The sequence below is a fragment of the Urocitellus parryii genome, chromosome 3 (genome assembly GCF_045843805.1).
Source record: "Urocitellus parryii isolate mUroPar1 chromosome 3, mUroPar1.hap1, whole genome shotgun sequence".
NCBI lineage: Eukaryota > Metazoa > Chordata > Mammalia > Rodentia > Sciuridae > Urocitellus > Urocitellus parryii.
In genome coordinates, this window is record NC_135533.1 from 187408915 (window position 1) to 187430745 (window position 21831).

Consider the following 21831-nt stretch of genomic DNA (forward strand, 5'->3'; position numbering starts at 1 on the left):
TTCCAGGAAGGAGGGAGGACATTTAGAGGTGGTACCAGAAATCCTTCAAGGGATGGGAAGTTGTGGGTAAAGGTAAGATTGAGAGGACACAATTCTCTCCTCTAATCAAGGGAATTTTATCTTGCAGGTATTTGGAAATCACATGAGAACTAGAAAATTGCATAAATCTTAACATAACTCTTAATTCACTCAATTTGCTAATGTTTTCCCTGCCACTTTTGAAGAAATATTCCCCTTTGGGAAAGTAATTTAAAATTAGGCTCCTAGAATTCAAGGGTAATATTATAGATACTTATCCATATTTTTAAAATGAAGGATTTGGAAATTCATTTTGGGAGATTTATTTTTAATTTTTTTTTTTCATTTAGTAAAAAACATCGTTTGGGGTTGTGGCTCAGGCGTAGATTCCTTGCCTAGCACATGTGAAGCACTGGGTTCAATCCTCCAGCACCACATTAAAAATAAACAAATAAAGTTGTGTCCATGTACAACTTAAAATATATTTTTTAAAAAGACATTGCCGGGTATATTTTCCCATCATAATCAGTTTTGGATTAATGGAGTTGCATCTGATCTTTGAACACGGCAATATAAATAAGTACAAATAGGTCATTTTCACTCTCTTCGCCCAACAGCTTTTGAAGACCCTTGAATATCAGAGTGGCTGAAAGCAAGAGACCTTTGAGAAATTGTGAAATTCACAAAGACAATCCTCAAAGACATCTCAGTTGAAAGCTAATAAATTCTTACTGTATAGCTTTTTAAATTTTGCTTAATGCTAAAATAGTTCTTCCAAAGTGTTTTTTTTTTTAATTATAAAGCTTCAAGGTAACATTAAAAATTGAGAATCTCATGGTCTATGTATATTTGACCCTTGGCATGCTAGAATATGGTTTTTGACAATATTTGTTTCAGTGATACTTCTGCAAATTTTTTTTTTATTATACCAGTGGGCAGATGAGTTCCTGGGGTGAATACTTCATTCAAGTCCTTTTACTGCAAATGTTGCCCATTAATTCTATAGCTACCGAGTTTCCACACAAAGGCTTTTAAATATGCACACGTTCTTATGTAAGTACAGGTGTTTGTGTATATATATATATTTCTAGATCAATCCCCTTGTCTAAATAAATGTACAATGTATGTAAAGATATTTAAGACATATATTTAAATTAATGCAATGGGGAAAACACTTGCTATATAAAGAGACTTTTAATTTCCATAATAAAAAGTTAGAACTTTGGTGGATTAAAACTCCTGATAGAACTCTTGCAACTAAGTAACAAAATAATGATAATGGCAATAGTAATGAGAAACAAAAGCAAAAAAAAAAAAAAAAAAAAAAAGAAGGGGGGAGAAACAAGGAGCATATGTTGTACACAGTTTTAGGTTAAAACAGAAGAGTAATGTGGCCAGCTTCAGGAGATAATAGGGTCTTAGTTCTGGTGAAGACCCAGGAGAGTCACCCCAGGAGAGTCACCGGTGCTGAAGTGCCCAGATGGTCCAATGACAAGCCATAGTCAACATGAGCAAGTCTGCAAACACAGATCCTCTCTAGGAACACATCTTTTTCTTATGCTTGGAGTATAGTCACACATTGTGTTGATGAACCTCCGTGGAATTAAAATGAAACAAGCCTGATGAAAATAAAGTTGAGTTGATTAAACACTCTGAACTCTGACAATGACAAGTGATCAGGTCTCACAGCCTTTAACTGGGAACTGCTAACAGGGATGCTGAGCAATAATGACTGTTGAAGCAAATTCGGGATTTTTATTTACAGATGTTCCATAGACTCTTGAGCCCTTTATATGCATTAATTTATGCACTTTTCACAGCAGCTCTATGAGGCATTTAACACTATTATCTCCATCCTATACATGATAAAATCGAATCACAGAAATATTTTTTTTTTAAATAACATGTCTGGTTTCTTACAGATTTTAAGTTGAGGAGACAGACATCAGGCCTTGGAAAAAAAAAACTGGTACCACTAACAATTAAATGCACCCAAATTAATCTTTACCCAAAGTAAAGCCTATAGAAACATGCACTATTTTAAAAGAATTCAGTTTTATATTCTATACTTGTAGAACTAGAGTTTTTTTTTTTTCCCCCATTCACCTCAAATAAATCAGTATTAAGGATGCAATAAAGGTAATCCTTCTTCAGAGAGTAGAAAGTCTGACTCATGAAAGCCATTATCCAAAGAAGTATAAAAGGTATAATTTAAATAATTTAAGAAGGGATTACCATTTACAAGTTGGAAAAGGAACCTCAGACTTTCTGAGGCCACTAGTCAAAGTATTGTTGCTGCCAAAGGACATAATACATTTCTGGAAATTATCAGGGAAGATTTAGAAACAAAATAAGAAAGTGGGTCCCTCTTAAAGTACAAACATAATATCCTAATAACAGGAGTCTTATTATATTAAAGAAAAAAATGGGATGAGGGCTAAGGAAGGAAGGAAGAGGCACTGTCTCACTCACCTAAGACTTAACTCCCAAGGAGACGGTCAGATTCTTTCCCATGATGCACTGGATTCCTCATGACTCTTTAGACATGAGCTGGGGAACATGGAAACAGATCTGGACAGAAATGAAAGTTCTACATGTGGCCAATTCCATTTATTGGAACACAGTGCACAGAGGGATGCCAAGACCTTTTCTTCCTTGAGGATGATACTTGGGAAATGAAGCATGACTTCTGTTGAGGACTAGGGCAATAATTGCACTTAGTGGTTTAACTGCTACCTGGCTTTGAATACCAAATCTATGACCTGGGGAAAGCCACTTAACCATTCTGAATTTCAATTCCCTCACTTACAAAATAGGGGAAAATTTCAACTACTTCATAAGGTTAGTGTGAGGATTAAGTGCAATCATCTATGTAAAATGGAAGGGTTTTTTTATGAGCACCAAACACTAAAAGAAATTTTTTTCTTTGGATAAGATTACATGTGAATAGAAATTTCTGACTTTTGGGAGTAATGAATACGTTTGTTGTCTTGACAGTGATGATGGGTATACAGGTATTGTGAACATATTAAAATTTACAAATTCTATACTATGGATATGTGTAGTTGGTTTTGTGTCAGTTGAATCAATGTAGCTGTTAAAACAAAACAAAAATCAGTGTCTATGACTTTGTGTGCATTTGTAAATTTAGTTGCTAGATATTTATTAGCTAATAGAGGCACAGGACATGATATCGCACCTCAGAAGAATTGGACCTAGTTCTTTAGGGCAGGAAATGAAAGGTACTTATAGGTTCACGTTTTTTGGGAAATTTGTACTTTTATCAATGATGAAGTTATACATTAGCACGACTTCCCATTGAATGGACAGCTGTATTATAAAGTGCTGGGATAGAAAATTCTACAGAAATGAATGATTTTGCATAGTATATATAATTTTGAAATCTCACTAGAAATATTCTTGCTCATGAAATACTGAGATCCAGTGATTGGATTTAACTGTTTCATTTGGAGTGAGAATTTACATCAATTCTAATGTAAAGGCAGTAGCTTTCCACAGACATTCTATGATGTCCTCTTTATCTTGTGTGATATCTGTAGTTTCACAAAATCATGGAAGTCAGAGCTTTAATAACTCTGACTTTTTAGGGCATTAATTGCAATTAATTTTCAGCTAAAATTGTTTCTCAGTAAAGAAAGGAGTGATTCATTTTTGTTTCCAAACTGTAAACTTACAAAATAATATTGGGCTTATTCAAGCCAATAAATGAACAAATTAACCTGTCCAGTGTCTTAATGTGTTGACAAAGTCATTAAGCCAATATAGCTTTCTTGTACAGTCTAATAGTGATATGGAGGGAGACACCAATCTCCAAGAATAATTTGCCCTATTGGATGTTTAAGATTCATCCTATGTTTTCTCTGATATGCGGATGCAAATTCACACTAAAGAGGAAGGAGAATTGAGGTGTTTTGGACTAGGCCCAGGAGAATGAAGGGAGAGGGGGCATGGGGGTAAGAATGATAGTAGAATGAATTGGACATTATTACTGTATGTGCATATGATTACATAACCTATGTGATCCTACACAGGTACAACCAGATGAATGAGAAGATATATTCCATTGATGTATGATATGTCAAAATGTATTCTACTGTCATTTATAACTAATTAGAACAAATAAAAAACTTGAAAAGAAAGAAAAGATTCATCATTCATCCTTTCTCACTGTCATTTTTGTAAGACAAGGTCTGACACACTTTAGTTTTGATCATTTCCTCTTAGGAAATCAATTTACTGAAGTCTGACAGGACCTCCTAACGAATCTATGAGTCATGAGTTATAGTCATGTACTTTGGCTATGTTTTATCAAGTGTGTCCACTTAATATTCTAATAATTGTTCTCCCTGGGATTCTGTCTAGATTTTACTGGAAAATTGCAGTGAAAAGAGTGGGGTGGAGGATCAACTTTTAGCCTTTGTGGAATTGCAAAAGATTGATGAGAAAACACAGCTAATTTGATTGCAATTAGCAAAATCTTTCCCGTTTTTTAGAAAGCAGCTCCCAAGCATCTACTTTGAAAATTGAACCCAGCAGTTTCTACAGTGAAAATACAGTTGCCTTGAGGGAGAAATATTCATCCACACACAAATACAGATTATGGATGTCTCTAACTTAACTGTAAAAGTTGGTGCTTGCCTCTTTTAAAGCGAGCTCACATTGTACTTCAACAGACTGTTTTTTCAACAACATCTATGATATCCTTTTATGGTCTGCCAGTACTTTTTTGAAGCCCACTTAGAACAGCAGCCAACAAAATTGAGACTAAAATATATTGAGGCCAAATATTTCTTCAGAACCAAGATGTTACTTCAAAAGATCTTCATTACAAAGCACTACTGTGACTCAAATAATCGCTTATTTTTTTAAGGGGGATTTGCTAACATGGAATTGGTTTCTTATCTTCTCAGCCCCCAGTGAGCCTTTACTGTGCAAGTTCGCAGATGGAGGACAAAAGAAGCGACAGAATCAAAGCAAATATACCCAGAATGGGAGGCCTTGGCCCAGAGAAGGAGAGGTGAGTCCTGACTGAAAACCTTTGCTCAGAAATTTGGCAACAAATATCTCTCAGAAGATATCTGGGGCCATGATGGAATTTGGTCCCATGGAAAATCAAATGACTTCAAAGGGGCAAAGAAACAGGCCTACATTTCACATATCCAGAATAAAATTATTTGAGGAAGAACATAGGACTTAAAAACCAGCTTTGGTTCTGTACCGCATTAACAGTTCTGTCTTTAACCATACTTGAACCTGAAAAGAGCTCATTGGAAGACTTAAGAATAGGTTAGTCATTATAAAATAGTTATAAAAGAATGGTATGATTATTTAAAAAATTAGTTTCACTGAAATCCATATTAAAGAATTGAATGTGTATTGACAAAGGCAAGCAAAAAATTAGGATTTATTTCATCCTGTCTACGTGCACAGGTACATGTGTTCGTAAACGCACTGCTGCTGCTCTGTTTATGTATATGTCAATTTAAAATATGGCATTTCTGTTGGTCAAGAAGGAGGAAGTAAATTTGATGCACTCATGGTTCTGTTCTTCACAAGTGAGGGGAAGAGAAAGCTCTTTCCAGTTAACCATGCATTGACCCTTCTGATAGAAATCGCCAGAGAGGCAAGCTCTCTGGATCCAGTGTCACATGGGGATAGATTCCTTTTGGTTACTTTATTTCTGAAAGAAGACAAGGAAAAGGTGTCCAGGCTTCCATGAGGGTTTTGTTTTGTTTTGTTTTGTTTTTGTTTTTGTTTTCATGTGAGATGGAATGGAGTTGTTTAAATGACTTGAATAAATGCCATTTTGGCCAAGGCCATAGCTTCAACAGGAGAGATTTATTTTGTATTTCTAATTCAAAACACCTACTTCATCCATTCATCACTGAAGAGTCAGTGCATTTGACGTGGCATTTTATACTTTCAACACTGAGAGAGTAGTTGTAAAAAAGAGAGGAAACTGGGATTTTTCTTAGCAAGCCTTTTAACCGATTTTCAGTTTCTCGGCTTGCTATCTGTTTCCATGAAGGTCTCAAACCCTTTTAAAAGTGTATAGTTATGTTCAAGGACCTACAGAAACTACCACTCTTTACAATAAGGCATGAAATACAGAATTGGTTACTGAGCCTCAGAAGCTAATAGAAAAAGGAAAGAGTTTTCTTATTGTCCATTTCAGAAAGGAAGTTTATGTTGTATTTGTAAAAAGATGTGGGAGAATGATCCAGGTGTCCTCGTCATGGAGTTGAGTGTTTTACAGGTAACCTTCTTCCCAGAAGGAGAGCAGATACTTGTGACAGCACTTACTACATCCTTCCCAGACCAAACATCCATAGTCAGAATGACTCACTTGACCTTTAAAATGTGGTTGGATAAAATATCAAATTAAAGGTAACTTTGGATCATAGATTATAACCCCAAAGTCAAGACTCAATGAAGTACCTTAGCTCTAATGACTGAAACTTCAGTTCCTGCCTCCTCAAGTACCTGTACTATTACCTTCATCCTGTTGATAGTGATTGCAGAACAACACTTGACTGGGATCCATGTTTCTTGGAAACCAAATCAACAAACAGAAATGTAGACTTACAGCTCTCACCCTGCTATTATATATAGAACTAGGGGTTTTAGCTCCAGGGATGATGAACCACATGTACCACAGTGTGAATGCATTGTGGGGACAAATTTATAACCCAGAGCGCCTTAAAATATTTTAAATGTTGGCCTTAAAAGTATATTCCTAATACTTGTTTTCAAAATTCGTTTTTTTTAAGGACTATAGTTTTTCCTGTTGAATTATGAAAATCAAGAGGCCATAGTAAATTTATCAGTGATCAAAAAAAAATATACTCCAGACTTTTAGAAAATTGTAAAGGAAGAGATCAGGAAAATAAATGGCAAGCATTAAAAATGTTTATCAAATACCTTGTTTGGGGGATGAGCATGTTAATCCATAGACCTAGATTGTGAATCTAGAAGTAGACACACTAAGGATGCTGGATCACTTTCCACTTCATTCTATAATTTTCATTTCTACCTTTTTATGCATTATACTTATTAGAGCAATCTAAAGGATATTAACAAAATATAACATAATTCAAATAATCCCACAAGCACTATGTAATTAACTTTTATGTTCCTGTAAATTCTAACTACATATTTCATGGGGATTCTAGTTGTTGTTGTTGCTTGTCCATAGTTCAACACTTCCGAAATGGAGTCTCCTCTTGTTGTGGGGGCAGGGAGTAACATACAAGAAGGTCTGCTTTTGCTCCTTTCAGTCACCTGGGGGTACTATTTACACTGTCTGCTTAAGCTTTGTGGCAACATTGATTACAATAAAAGCCCACCTCTAGAGGCTGGGAATATAGCCCAGTTGGAGGAGTGCTTGCTTAGCATGCACAAGGCTTTGGATTCAAACCTCAGCTTCACTGGAACTTGCCACAAATTAATTTCTAGTGGGTGATTTTTTTTTAACTGCATACTACAGTGGGCATTTTAACTTGATAAGAAGATCCTTCTGGGTGTTTATTTTTACTCATCTATTTTTCTTGGTTTAAAAGACAATGGTACACCTCTCCGTCATTGTTGTCTTATATAAGATAAAACAGTTGATTATTCTGAGTCAGAATTTGAGGTAATAGCACAGAAGACAATGTTTCTTTTTCCTCCCTCTTGAAAGGATAGTAGAAAACATAATCTGAAAAGGATTTCTGATAAATACTTAAAATAAAAAACCAGTGGATTGCAAGCATTTTAGAAGTACCATAAACATGAAAATTGATATGCTAATTACAAATTTAACTTATTATTTAAATCTGGAGTGTTTTGGGTAGCATTTTGATAGTTTTATTAGCATTTCTGGTGAAATGCATTTCTTTATGAAAAATATAACACTGAAAACTTTAAACACATAAATTGATCTAAATTACCAAGGTTTTGAAATTTAAATATATGCTAGTGGCCATAATTTTGCATAAGTGAAAAACACAGGGATATTTTGAAGTAATTAACTAATCTTTCAAAGATAAGTGGAACCCTGATAGAATGATCAAGAGATTGGGGCTCTTAGGCCCCTCTTCTCTGGTGTTCTATATTCAAATTATGAATTCCATTGCTTCTTTAAGCAGCAGTTTCAAATTCTTTGATCTCTGGATCCCTTTAGATGCTTAAAATTTTTATTCATTAATTTTTAAAAATAATAAAATAAACCCATCAGATGAAAACAAGAATAGTATGTTTTATGAAAAATAACTATATTTTTCAGAGTTGAAGTATTTTTTAGAAAAGAAATAATTAAATATTTTGCAAATTTAATGTCTGTCTCTGTAAAAGATGACTAAATTTGCATATCTGCTTCAGCATTCAACCTCTGGCTATATGATATTTTATTTTAAGCCTATTTAAAAATCTAGCTTCATCTAGACATGTTATTGAAAAAGAGGAACCTTTATGGATCTCCTTGAGAGATCTTGGGAAACCTCAGTTGTCAATTGTGCCTCCTCCAAAGCCTCCCATGGTCCAGAGAGAATAAGGCATGGGCTGGCACAGCAGGAGTATCCCCGGATCCTGCTGCATTAGGTTCTGATTAGCCAGCACCCTAGTGAAATATTTTTAATGTCACTACAAGTGCAAGAGTTGCCTCACTCTGTCATTGCTGTGACTCTCATGATCCTCAGAACCTAAAGACCTGAGGCTTTAGCCATGTGTTTTATTATATGTGAGCCCATATTTTGAGTTCCTACTTAGGTAAAATGATACTTGAATTGACCTTGATTGCTGCCCACCCCAACCCTGGCTGCACCCCCACCCCCCACCCCGAGATAACTGGTCTGGAACTGGGAATGCTTCAAACCAGTTTGGAAATATTTCAGGAATATAAAGAGGAGCTCTTTTTTGATTTCTCTTATGCTCCCAAAGAAGACATATTCAGTTTCTACGTAAAGCCACCAAATTGGACTCTATCCCAAATAAAAAAAGTTGATCAAAAAGCAAATTGCTATGAGCATTTCCCAGATGACCCAGAATAAGATCTGATTGATGGCAACTTGCACTCTCAGTAAAGATAATTATAAACTAAAATACACATTCATTTCACCGCTACCACCACCACCATCATGGCACATAAACACACTATAACTTGTGGCATGCATATTTTATAACCTGTTCAACTGTAATTGTAAAGCAGATTGGATCAAATCTAAGGATGGATAAGTTTCCACTGCAATGATGATATTCACTCAGATTTTGAAATGATATTGTGTTCACTTTTATTGCAACTTGCCCCTTTGGGTTTTCATAAGAATTTTCCAATATAAGTATATCCCAAGTTTCAATTTGCAGCATTTGGTACTCTCACCAAATGTTGAGATTGGACTTTTGTCCTTAAATAGTGCAAGAGACATAAACAAGCCATTTCTCACTGGTTCAAACCTCTGATGTAGCTTTCATAAAATCTTCCCAAGCCCTAGAGTAATTGAATTAGTAAATGTCATTGATAGCAATTGTTTCAGGAATTACATACTATTATTTCCATGAAATAATGTTTTGGCCATGGACGCAAACAAGAGACATAGCAATTGAACAAAGAATACCACAACAAAAGCTCAGATGTTTAGTGAAAAAATGGTCAAGATTTTATTAAAAGACCAAACCACTGTAATGATATTTTTTATCTTATTTATAGTTCCCTTTTAGAATCAATTGAAAAGCAATGCGAAACAACAAACATTTTCTCTGTTTGACACTCTGAAGATGTTTTTTCTTGCCGAGCGAGCTGGCTGAGCCCCGTTCCTGCCGCTCGCCGATCGCCGCTCGCCGATCACTGCCTGCGGCAGCTATGGGAACATTTAACAACGTTATCCACAAAGTTTTGGATATAACGTTGTGCTAATGCAACTAATGTAATATTGTGAATGATCAACACTAAGATTCCCAGAAGTAGTTTACAGATTATGTTGAAGAGAAAAATCAATTCAGATTTTCTTTAGGGGGAGAATGTAGTCTAGGAATGTTAAAGTTTGGATTTCTTTAATGATACCCAATTAAGTAATAAGTTTTAGGTGAAGCAACACACCCAACACACCTCTGATGAGATAGTATTTTTTGAAGAGATTTTATGTAAATGCATTTTTATTCACCCAACATACTGGCTGTAGGTACCACAGAACAGGATATGTATTGCACAATACCAAGGGAACTTTCACAAGGACATTGCTATAGTCCTGCCTGGATGCACAGTTTGAAAACCATTAAGGGAAGTGATATATTGACATACTATACTGTAACTTCAAATCAGTAGGTCCCAGTAATGCACTCACAGAATTCACTATTGATGGGCTGAATGCTAGGGTTAGCAGTTTTAATGCAACCAACTTTTAACCCATTGAAGATATTGTCTGTTTTCAGACACAAAATCAACTTGTTTTCAGTGGCCCTTGAAAACTCCCCTTGTGCCATAAAATCTAATAACTCTTGTTTATTCAGAGCTCATTTTAATAAAATCTTCTGTTCATTGCCAGTAAGTGAATGAAAGCCTGCAAAGTTTCATGTAGCAGAATGGGATTTCCCATGCTAGTTTAAGTCTACGGCCAAGTACAAGCAAAGTTGAAAAGCATGATTCCAAACCCCCCACCTCGGCTCTGTTGTGGCTCAAGACTTTAGGAGTAATTACTCATTCCAGCTGAATCCACTTATAACAGAGACAAAGATGTCTCTTTAGATTTCCAAGGAGGCAGTCATATCAGTAATGCAATAGCTGCATCCTACATTCCAATTCTAGATGAATAAACATAATCCTTGAGAGAAATGTTCTAGCCGTTTTGGTGTCGGTTTGCTTTTTTTTTTTTTCTTTGAACAAAGGATATGCAGACTCTACATCATAATTATTAATTTCAACCCCGCTTTTGTCACCATCGTCATCTGTTGTTATCATAAGGCCTCTGTTTCCTTACTGATTAGCACTTCATCTATGGAGGGTACCGTGAGTAGAAGAAATGACTCTGCCCAGAATACATGAGATATATACACTCAGAATGCAAACTCCTCTAATCTCGTTTTTCCTATTTGCTGTTTTAACTTCTCAGTGTAGGACAACTTTTGGCAGAAATATTTTTTAAGAGAAGAATTCTGTTGGAAAAAAGTTTTTTTGAAAAGAAAATATTGAAGAAAATGCAACTGAAACAAAAAGCATGCAATCTGTCAATAGCTTTGATTGATGTCTACTATATGAGAAGCAGGCAACAAGATAGGCAGGACATGCTGTATAGACAGAGGCCCTGCTCCCTGGGAGCCTAACATGGCACAGATCTCTGTCTGCACACAGTATTGAAGATTAAATATAGAACTGAGTAGAATTTAGCATCGTGGAAATCAAATAATTGACTGTAATTGGCTTTCTAGCCACATAACAGTGAAAGAAACCCAAAGCCAAAATAATAATAACAAAAATAGCAGCCACAGAAACATCAGCTCTCGTTTTACTACTAAATATTAATTGTGTGTTTGTTTTTTCATGATGGGTAACTTAGAACTTGATTTAAGTTCAGTTATAAATCAGAAAAGCTTCCCAAAGTTTGAAAGTCTCCCTTTGTCACTTGGTCAGCCAAGGCCATTGAGTGCCATTGAGGGAGGAGAATGTGTATAAGAAAAGCAATTTGAGCTTTGGGATGTGCATATTTGATGACTCCTAAGTCCCTCTCCAATGCACCTCTTGAGAATAACAATTTTTAGTGTATTTTAAGGATGGAGTGTGTCACCATTACTGATGGATTCCATACTGTATGCTTTCCTTCATAAAATGTCAGGCAGTCTACTTTAGGCTGAGGGGATAACCTCTAGAGTTTAAGCCACAAATTCCAAAAAGGTAAAGCTGAGTGGCAACAATGGGAAAGTTTTCAGAGTTGGTGAGTTTCATTTCCCATCCAAAAAAAAAATGAGAAGGATTGAAGGTGCATATTTAGTGATTGGATAGATTGAATGAAATGTCCTAGGCAAAGCACTGAGCACAGAGCCTGGCCAACTGTGACTATGCAGTTATTCACTATTATATGAGTACCACAGGATCACCAGTGCAGGGCATTTTAACACGAAAGTCAGTTTTTCTCTGCGCCCTAATGATTAGAGTGTTCTAATTCCTTGATTTCCAATTTTATGTACCGTTAGTTTAATTTGTAAATAGGAATTACCTTCAATGATAGGCTATGTGAAAGAAAATTCACTGGCAATATAATCTGTTAGCTGAGTTTTTGCTTAAGTTATAAAGCCTAAAAAAGAAATTAATTTGTATCTTTGACCCACATAACATTAAGGTTTTTAGTACAATCAATGCCAAATCTTGAAGCATTATTTAGCAATGAAACATTAGGTAGTTTTCAAGTTTGTAGCCAGTTTTCTCTTGAAGGTCATGTAATCATAAAATCCCAATAAGAGTTGGCAGAGAGAGAGGACTTAGATGGAAAAGTTGAAAGAAAATTAAAAAAAAAAAAGTAAAACTAATCGTGAGCTATTGCTAGAAATCGAGGAATAGACTGAGCCACTATTGAGAAATGACAAATTGCAGTTTAGTACTCGCATAAGAAAAGAAGATGACTTATTAACTCATTCTATCAAATAATAGCATAAAATTGGACCCCCAAAGTGCTTATACAATCTCAGTAGCTATAAGTACTCCTCATATTTAAGTATGTTCCACCATCCTTCAAAGCAACTGTCTATTAGAGAAGAATCAATCAAATGCCATGATTGCTAGCTCTTTGAACTAAACAAGGAACTGGGAAATAGTAATTTTCTTACATACACCATATCTCCATAGTTTTCAGTGTAATAATCTTTAGACTTCCTTAGTCAAATAAATAAATACATACATATGTATGTAAATGGGTGCTATTACCAGATTCTGTGTAACTTTTGGAGTTCTTAGAAATAGTGATATTAATGCCATTTATAAAATTTTCTTTTGTTTGCAAAACTCAGAAATTATCAGTTTAAAACACACACACATACACATACACACACAGTTTACCCTCCTGATTCACAGGTTCATACTTACAAATTTACATTTTTCACTAAAATCTATTTGCAATCCAGAACCAATACTCATGGTGTGTTTACAGTCTTTCACAGACATATGCAGACTGGTGACAAATCTGAGTAACCAAACATGCACACGTCTAGCTTAGGTTGTCCAAGGTGATGCTCTGCCTTCTTGTTCCAGCTCTTACACTGTACACTAGGATCCTTTTCATGGTTAATTTAGGTCTTTAGGGCATGGTTAATTTAAATCATTTAATTTGTGCTTTATATTGTGGATTACACTGTTTAAAATGGACCCAAATGTGGTAGTGAAGTGCCATGTAGCGTTCCTATGCAAGAAAACTGGGATGCACCTTATAGAAAAAATATAGAAAAAAATGGAGAAAAGTTTTATTCAGATGCAAGAAATAGTACTGCTGGTTGTGAGTTCAATGTCAACGAATCCATGGCATGAGTTAAATAATGTGTCTTTAGATAGAAACACACATGAAACAAAACTATGTAATAATTCAATTGGTGAAAATCCTGTGGCCAGAGTCTTAGAGGACCCTAAACCTCTCTTCATGAGGAGCACTGACTTAGTGTTTGGCTAAGTCAGTACTCATGATGACTTTATAGAACAGAGCTATTGAGAACAACAAAAACGGACTCAAACTTATTTTATAACTTTGGTTATTGAGTGAGATCCAGTCTATTTATTGGTTAAGTTTATGCCTCCTTCTTTTAATTTTAACATTTAACACATGTATTAAAGCTAATCATAGATTATTAAAGACTTGAAGACAATGATAGTTTTTACTATCCCCAACCAATATAATGTTTTTTTAAAAAAATATTGAAATATCTCATTTTATTCTAATCATTGTAATGAATCTATGAGTGATCAGTTGACTTGTAATCATTTTTAAGAAATATTAAACATCTGATCCAATGTAAATATTCACAAATCTTCTTTAGGAAAAAACTAAATTGTTTCTGCCATCATTTATAATATTTCTATTTACTGAACTAGCTGCATATGAGGGAAAGGCTATTGACCAACTGTTACTATAGGAACTAAAATGGGTCACATTAATATGGAACAATTGATGTTAAGGGGCAAACCGATAGCTCTGGATATAATGGCAGAGTTGCCACCAACATGATACATAAAATCTGGAGATAAAGAGGCTTACCCTTGTATTTTGTCAAGCTTCTTAAAAACATTTGGCTCACTGGGCATGGTGGCACACTCCTGTAATCATAGTGGTTTGGGAGGCTGAGGCAGTAGGATTGAAAGTTCAAAGACAGGCTCAGCAAAAGCAAGGCCCTAAACAACTCTCTGAGAGCCTGTCTCTAAATAAAATACAAAATAGGGCTGGGGATGTGGCTTAGTGGTTGAGTTTCCCTGGGTTCAATCCCCAGTAAATCACCCCCCCCCAAAAAAAAAAAACAAATTTGGCTCTCACAAGCTGTTAGCAATAGTACAATAAAGCACACACTCTGATACATTCTTAGCAAAAAAAAGATAAGACACAACTCAACAAAATAGCATTCTCACCTTCAGTGGAAGTTACTCTGAATGGTGTACACATCTCTTAATCATTTTAAGAGTCACCAGTCATCATCCTTCTTATTAAGCATGAGAAAAACCTGACAATGAAGTCTAAGAATACACCATCGTCAATAGTTTTGAAGCTATATTGTATGCAATTTAATCTTACAACACTTAACACTAGAAAAATTATTTCAGATATTTGAAATTGATGTGCTATCCCCATGAGCTACTGGAATCAAAAATATTTAAGAGAGAAATGAAATTGAAAACTTAGTAAGAACATATAGACTCAGGAAGCTTTCTGTGAAAGTAGGGATATTATCTATGCAGTTCACCATTATTTTCTTTGTGTATATCACAAAATTCAGCAATTAGTCACCCAATTCTTTTTAAACATTAAGATATATCTACTAAATTGCCAGGTTCTGCAAATAGTATTTATTAACTTTGAGCTAAAGAAGATTCTTTACATATGCAATCTTGAGAAGAGATATTGGCCCTTATAATACATGCTGTACTTGCAAGATAGGTTTATTAGCTAGCCCTCCAGATGTGATTTTTATTAATTTAATATCTTCACCTGCAGTTTAGAGAGTCGGCTTAAGGTGAGTGGCCCTTCTAATCTTAGTGCAAGAACTTGAACTCTAGTAATTCAGCATTAAAACTTTCTTGCTTGGATAAGTGTTGTATTTTAAAGCTGCTAGGCTCAACATTTGCTAAACTGAGATCATTGAGGATAAACAGTTAACCTTGAAAATCTATGCAATATTGTAATTTTGGATGGACTGTAATAGGGATGAACCCCATCCACTGCTTAGCCTGTGTTGTCAAGAGAAAAGTCGGGATGACATATTCTTGGGGAAGGGCTCAGAGTGGGGAGTTTAGGAGGGTCATATAGCTGGGAAGATGATACCAAGCCAATATAAGAGGAAAGGCGAATGGTTAATAACCATGACCCCTGTCTTCTCCTGGCTGAAACTATATAAAAAAGGCAGACTTACCTAACTTTGGTATTATTGGAGTTGTTGGCACTTTCTTAGCAATCCCAGGCTGCCCCAAGACTTATATAACACTTATTGAACTCCAGTATGTTTCACCAGGAAAGGAGGTACATACATACATGGGATTCAGCACTTTGGTAGGATAAGGAAGGAGGATCTCAAGTTCAAAGACAGCTTTGGCAATTAAAGAGAGAGAGAGAGAGAGAGAGAAAGAAAGAAAACACCCTGTCAAGCAATGACAGAGGAAGAAGGGGTACCAAGATGAATATAGCCATGAATCTAGCTGGGGGACCTACATGGCAAAACAAGGTCCTAATAGACCCTGTCTGAGTCATAGGAGCAGAACTAATAAAGAGTGGTTAATGGTACAGGGAGGGAAAGATGGGTATAAGAGGCTGTGATAGGTAGTCCAAAGCTGGAAGAAAAGAATTTCAAATTTCTTACTGGCCATGAGGGAGGGAATTTTTAGCCCCAAACCACAGTTGCAAAGGGCAGAGGTTATCCTCCAGAGCAGGGTGAGTGCGTGTCTGAGTTTGGTTAAAGATGGGATCTTGCATTGCATATGAAAATTGTGGAGATCAATAGGGACAGGAGGATTTCATTATGAAGAGTCCTGTGAAGTCAGCAAGATGCCACTGGAAGGAAGGACCGTGATGTGATCAGACTTGCTTTTCTTAAGAGCAGTCCTTACAGCCCAGTGGAATGGTTGATGGGTTGGAAGAAGGTTTTAAATGAAGGCAGGAGGACATACACACAAAAATATAGAAGTAAATACACAAATAAGAAATGGTAATTCATAAGGTAATCACCATGCATTGAACTTACTGATTTAACCTGGCAATAAATGTCTAGAATTCAAGATAGAGACATGAGCTTTGGACAAAGACTTGGGGGAATCACCAGGACATAAATAATAGTTGGACTCACAAAGGGAATGTTACCATTGTACAATGCAGAGGAGAAAGAAAAAAAAAATCTGGCCTGAGCACTAATATCTCAAAGGCAGTTGGAGTGAGTATTGCCCAAGAACAAATTCATCCCTGAGAGAGGTCATCAGAAAATGAGGGAAGAGGATCACAGAATCCAAGGAGAAAGAGTTTTTAATGAAGAAGAAGAAAAAAAATCATGAGTCAAATAATGCAAATTAATTAAGCATGATTTTAAATAAAAGAATTAATTTAGAAATGATGAAACTTAGGAAGTATAGCTTCATAATACTGATCAGTTGGCACCTTTTTTTTTTTTTTGTACCAGGGATTGAACCCAGGGGCACTTAGCCACTCAGCCACAAGTCCTGCCCTTTTTTATTTGTTATTTTTGAGACAGGGTCTTGCTAAATCGCTGAGACTGGCTTTGAATTTGCAATCCTCCTAACTCAGCCTCCTGAGCCACTTGGATTACAGGTGTGTGCCACTGCACTCAGCAATTAACACCTTTAATAGGACAGTTATAGGATCTTTCTGTCTTGTCTGAGGACTGGGTAGACCTTGGGAATTTCCTTGTCTACTATTTTACTTATGCCTCAACTTCTCTTCAAGAGATGGACTCATTGTCCAGCAGTTTCAGCAGGTAAGAGCAGACACCTGCCCTACCTGGTTGACTGCCTCTTTGGAAAAAACAAACCATAGAAAAGTCTCCTGACTGTGTAGAGTGTTCTCCAGTAAAATTCTGCCACGTGTCTCTTGTGGAGGTCAGAAGTCAGTTCTCTCACATCTCCTTTCATCAAAAGAACCAATAACCTGTCTTCAGTTTTGCTCTGAACATGTTTCTCTTTCTACTATTAGTCTCTCCCATAACAGGAAGTAGGTTAAAAGTTCTTTCTTTGTTCAAATTCTTGACATGGTTTCAGTCTTCCAATGGTTTTATGACGATAGCTAATTTTTGTTGGGTTCTCTGAATATTTTGGGTAGCCACTCTTTTGGTATCACATATGCTCAGCCAATACTGCCATTTTTTGAATTCTCATTGACTTCCATCACTAGAAGTGTCGTATCACTGACCTTCCGTTTTCAGTCTTTTTTCCTGACCCCTCACGTATTCTCACTTTACCCTTATGGTGGTGGCCACCCCGTTCCAGTCTACCTTTTCTGGATTCTATTGACTCCAGAAAGCTAATTCCTCCTAATGTTTTCAAACTTATTTCTAAATAAGATCTTTGGTCTATATTACTTTAACAAATGAGAAGGACTTTTTTCACCTCTGAATTTAGAATTTTAAAACAAGTCATAAATGACACAATGTGATTTTTTTTTAAATTAAAAGTTGAATACAGTTGAATACAGGAAGGACCATGATGTGATCAGACTTGCTTTTCTTAAGAGCAGTCCTCACAGCCCAGTGGAATGGTTGATGGGTTGGAAGAAGGTTTTGAGTGAAGGCAGGAGGACATACACACCAAAAGATAGAAGTAAATACACAAATAAGAAATGGTAATTCATAAGGTAATCACCATGCATTGAAAAAGAAATTCCTAATTGTATGCATCTTGGAAGAGTATTTTTCACATTTGTTGAAGCATAAAAAGTCATTTAGAATTAGACCATCCCAGCTTTATCATTTCTTGAGATTAACTTTGGTTTTACTTCTAGTCAGAGATTTAAATCTTTAATTTTTTTTTTTTTAAAAACACATTGTACACATAATTGTGTATTATCATTTGTTCACTATGGGCTGTTTTCAAAGACATATTTGTGAACAAATATAAGCAAATTTAAGTGAGATTTTACTTTGATAGCAGTACCTAAATGTTTATGGTACATACTTTGTAAGCCCATTTAAAGCATATTATCTTTTAAGTCATCTTATTTTATTTATTGAATATTTAATCATGACCACCTAACAGTTGTTAAATACTATAAACCTGGTTGCAAGGAAGAAACTTGCATCCAGAAAACTATATCATCTTTATCCTTAGCTTTTTGAACTCCACTTGAACTGATCCAGAACAGAATAATTGCTAAAATATATTTACTAAAAGTTTACTAAAGTGTTAAGTCCAATCATAGAAGACTGGGAATCCTTGGAATTATTCCTTTGTATTTTATGTAGTTATAATACATGATGTGTCAAGACAGAAATTAGGGAAAGGAGAAATGATAGTCTAAACCACTATGTTTCAGTTTTTCAGAAATTTCAGTCTGTTTCTGGTTGTATAAATTTTGTTGCCTCTAAGTTTTTGATCCCGTTCTTATTCAGTATAAAAATAGTTTCAAATATCGTAGGACAATCCTTCCAGCCATCTTCTCCTTGACTTTGTTAGAGTCAATTAATTATTCCCTGTTCTTCAGAAGACGAAGGTCTGTCTTAACACATGACTGAAAAGGTAAGACCACATCAAACTAATCCATCTCAACAAACCCTCCATATTTACTGAAAATAAAAACACTCTGATTACTGCAATGAAATTTTAAATTTAAATTTTTTTTCTAAAATATTTAGCTGTCTAAACAATGATTCTGTCTAGGAGACCTAGAAATATCCAATTATGGCTGAAATATGAAGCCAAAACTCAGCTATTATTGGAAAAATGACAAAAATACCCCATTTTGTTGTAAATAAATTTTACATACCTCTGAAATACAAATAATGTGAATTCAAAAATGGGAAATATTTATAAATGTAATAAACACTTTTTGAAAGTAAGTGACAGAATTAAACATCACTTTTCTACATATGTGGTGCAACATTTTTATTTTGTTCCAAGATCTTTTGCATTTTGTGTGACTCTGGAGTTTGTAAACATGCCATAACATTTGGCGATTACATAAGGATGATTTCATGGTTCCAGCTTTGTATAAAGGTGGCTAGACAGAGCAGCAAAATCAATTTATTTTTCATCTTTGTGGGAAGAGACAAAAGGAAATTGAATGCAAAATCTGCATTAAGACCTTATTAGAATTATAACTTAGCACTCTGTTACACATGAGGTGAAAACTGGGCGTAGTCAAGTGTAGTTGTTGTGCTAGGATATTCAGTCAACAGTGACGTTAAGAAAGAAGAAGAAAAATGATGTTTAACCCTTGCCTTGATTTGTAACCCAAGATGTTCCAAATGCATGTGTCCTGACACTATCTCTTGTTGTCTCCTCTTGCCAAAGGTACTCAGAGACAGGACTATCCCTAGGCAAAATCATGAAGTAGGTGAAACTTGTATTCATTCCCTACCCTTTTGCAATGATAATCTCACCTTAGATTTTCTCCACCTCCCTGATCCTAGAAACATACACCAGTTGCTCATTGCACTGGATTTACCCTCTGTTTTCCAGGGGGTTCATGCTGTGTATTGTCGTCCAATCCCTCTTTGTGATTATAAATGTTCCCTGCTCAAAAATATTCAGTTGTTCCCCCAAGAGGAGCTGGGCAACCAAGATCCTCCCTCCTGACCTTTTGGATCTTATTCTCCCCATCATGTATTCTACCAAAAGTAGGGCATTTTTATTTATACCATGTCATTTTTATTTATATTTTTTTTTCATTCTATTCCTTTTGCCTGAGCTGGCCTTCACCTCTCACCTCCATTCATAGCAATCCTACTCATCTTTCAGAGCCCGCCTCAACTGTCCCTCCTCTCTGTGCCTTACCTGATCATCATCACCAGCCCCTCTCCTCCCCACCTCATCCATACCACTCATATGGCACTTACCACATATTGCTTTGTATTATAATATTTATGTATGTGTCTTGTCTCCAGGCACTGTGCTGGGCGCTTTACAAAACGTAATCTCATTTAAATTTCACAACAATCTGATGAGGTAGGTATCATACCATTTAATAGTTGAGGAAACTGAAGCTCAAATAGGTTGAGTAATTTGCCCAAGGGCACACTACTAGAAACAGAGTGAGGAGGTGACCCAGACTTGTCTGGTTCCAAAAGCTACTTGCTTCCCACTATACTATATTGCTATCTACTCAGTTCTCTTTTCTTGGCTGAAAGATAAAAAGAAGATGAACAATGGAGGAAGAGACCAATATGGATTTTTCTGACTGAAATACATATTGAACCAAGACATCGAGTTGATTGATTATTACTATATTTCTAGCTAGGATAGATTGACTAACTCGTATCCACAAGGAATTTAAGTAAAATGTGAGAAAACAGAAATCCTTACTTAAAGTTGCTAGAACAAATAAAGAGTATTAGAATGTTCTAGATTATTTATAATTTAAGAAGGACTACATAGCATTGGTCTCTCTCACTGAGCACTGTTGGAAACAAGTACAGGGAAAAGAAATGGATGTGAGGATGACTAGGGGAAGGCTTTCTGTAGGGAAGAATTTAAACAAATTAAAGCAGTTAGAAGGCTAAAGATATGCTTAGCATCCTAAATGTTTCCTGAACAAACAATCTCTCTACTGGAATGTTAAACGTATATTTTCATTCTGCACCTAGTGTGACATCTTAGATGAGTTATGGGAGAAAAGTTTAGCATCCTGAAGAGTAAAATCTCATTCCAAATGCACAACTTTTACCATTGCCTTCTCTAGCTCCCAGGAATTTAGAGTTTTGGCTCAGCCTTGGACAAGCTTCCTTCTGGAGAGAGTTCAGTCTGGCCAGCCTTCCACTTGTCATGTGGTAGAGGCCCCATCCCAGGAAAGAATGCAGACTTCAGATCTTTTTTGTGTTTTGACACCATTACCATTTTTACCTCTCTCAAGGCACAAAGCAAAAACCTTCCTATTTGCTGTTTTATTCTCTTCTCATTTCCCAGTTCCCCAGCTTGTCATATTATGGGTTGCATGTTTCTTTAACATGACTGAGATCCTCAAGTTTAAAGAGGTCATGCAGTTGTCATTAAACACGTACCCTCAGTGCACCTCTGTTGTTGCTTGACAGTCATCTCAGTTTGGTATACAAACTCCATTTCGATTTTTTTATTCTCCTTTTATGCCAATTTCATTCATGTATGGTTCTGTGCTTCTGTTCCTCATACCAACGGTAAGGACAATATAGAAATTACTACTTAGGTAAAACAACATAAGGAATATAAACTTGAATGCAGCAGACCAGACCATACCTCAGGTCCCATGTTAGGCAGCATGAAGAATTTTCATTTCAGTTAGGTGCTACATCTGAGGAATTCAAAGAGCCCAACAGGAAAATCACCTCCAGCTATGCCATGCTGGGAAAAGAAACAAACAAACAAACAAACAAAACAACAATAGCAACAACACATATAAATGCTCTTCATTTTTCGTTAAAATTTTTATAGTTTTTCTTAAACTACAA

At 35.8% G+C, this 21831-nt stretch overlaps 1 protein-coding gene across 3 annotated transcripts in view; it reads left to right on the top strand.

Moving 5' to 3' along the window:
- The window catches only part of Rbms3 (RNA binding motif single stranded interacting protein 3), a 665566-nt gene that overhangs the window by 525294 nt on the left and 118441 nt on the right, over positions 1-21831 (top strand). For all 3 annotated transcript variants that reach the window (XM_026406224.2, XM_077795653.1, XM_026406242.2), the window contains exon 7: positions 4950-5056. In XM_026406224.2, the coding sequence (XP_026262009.1) occupies positions 4950-5056 (107 nt within the window). The remainder of the gene's footprint in view (positions 1-4949; positions 5057-21831) is intronic.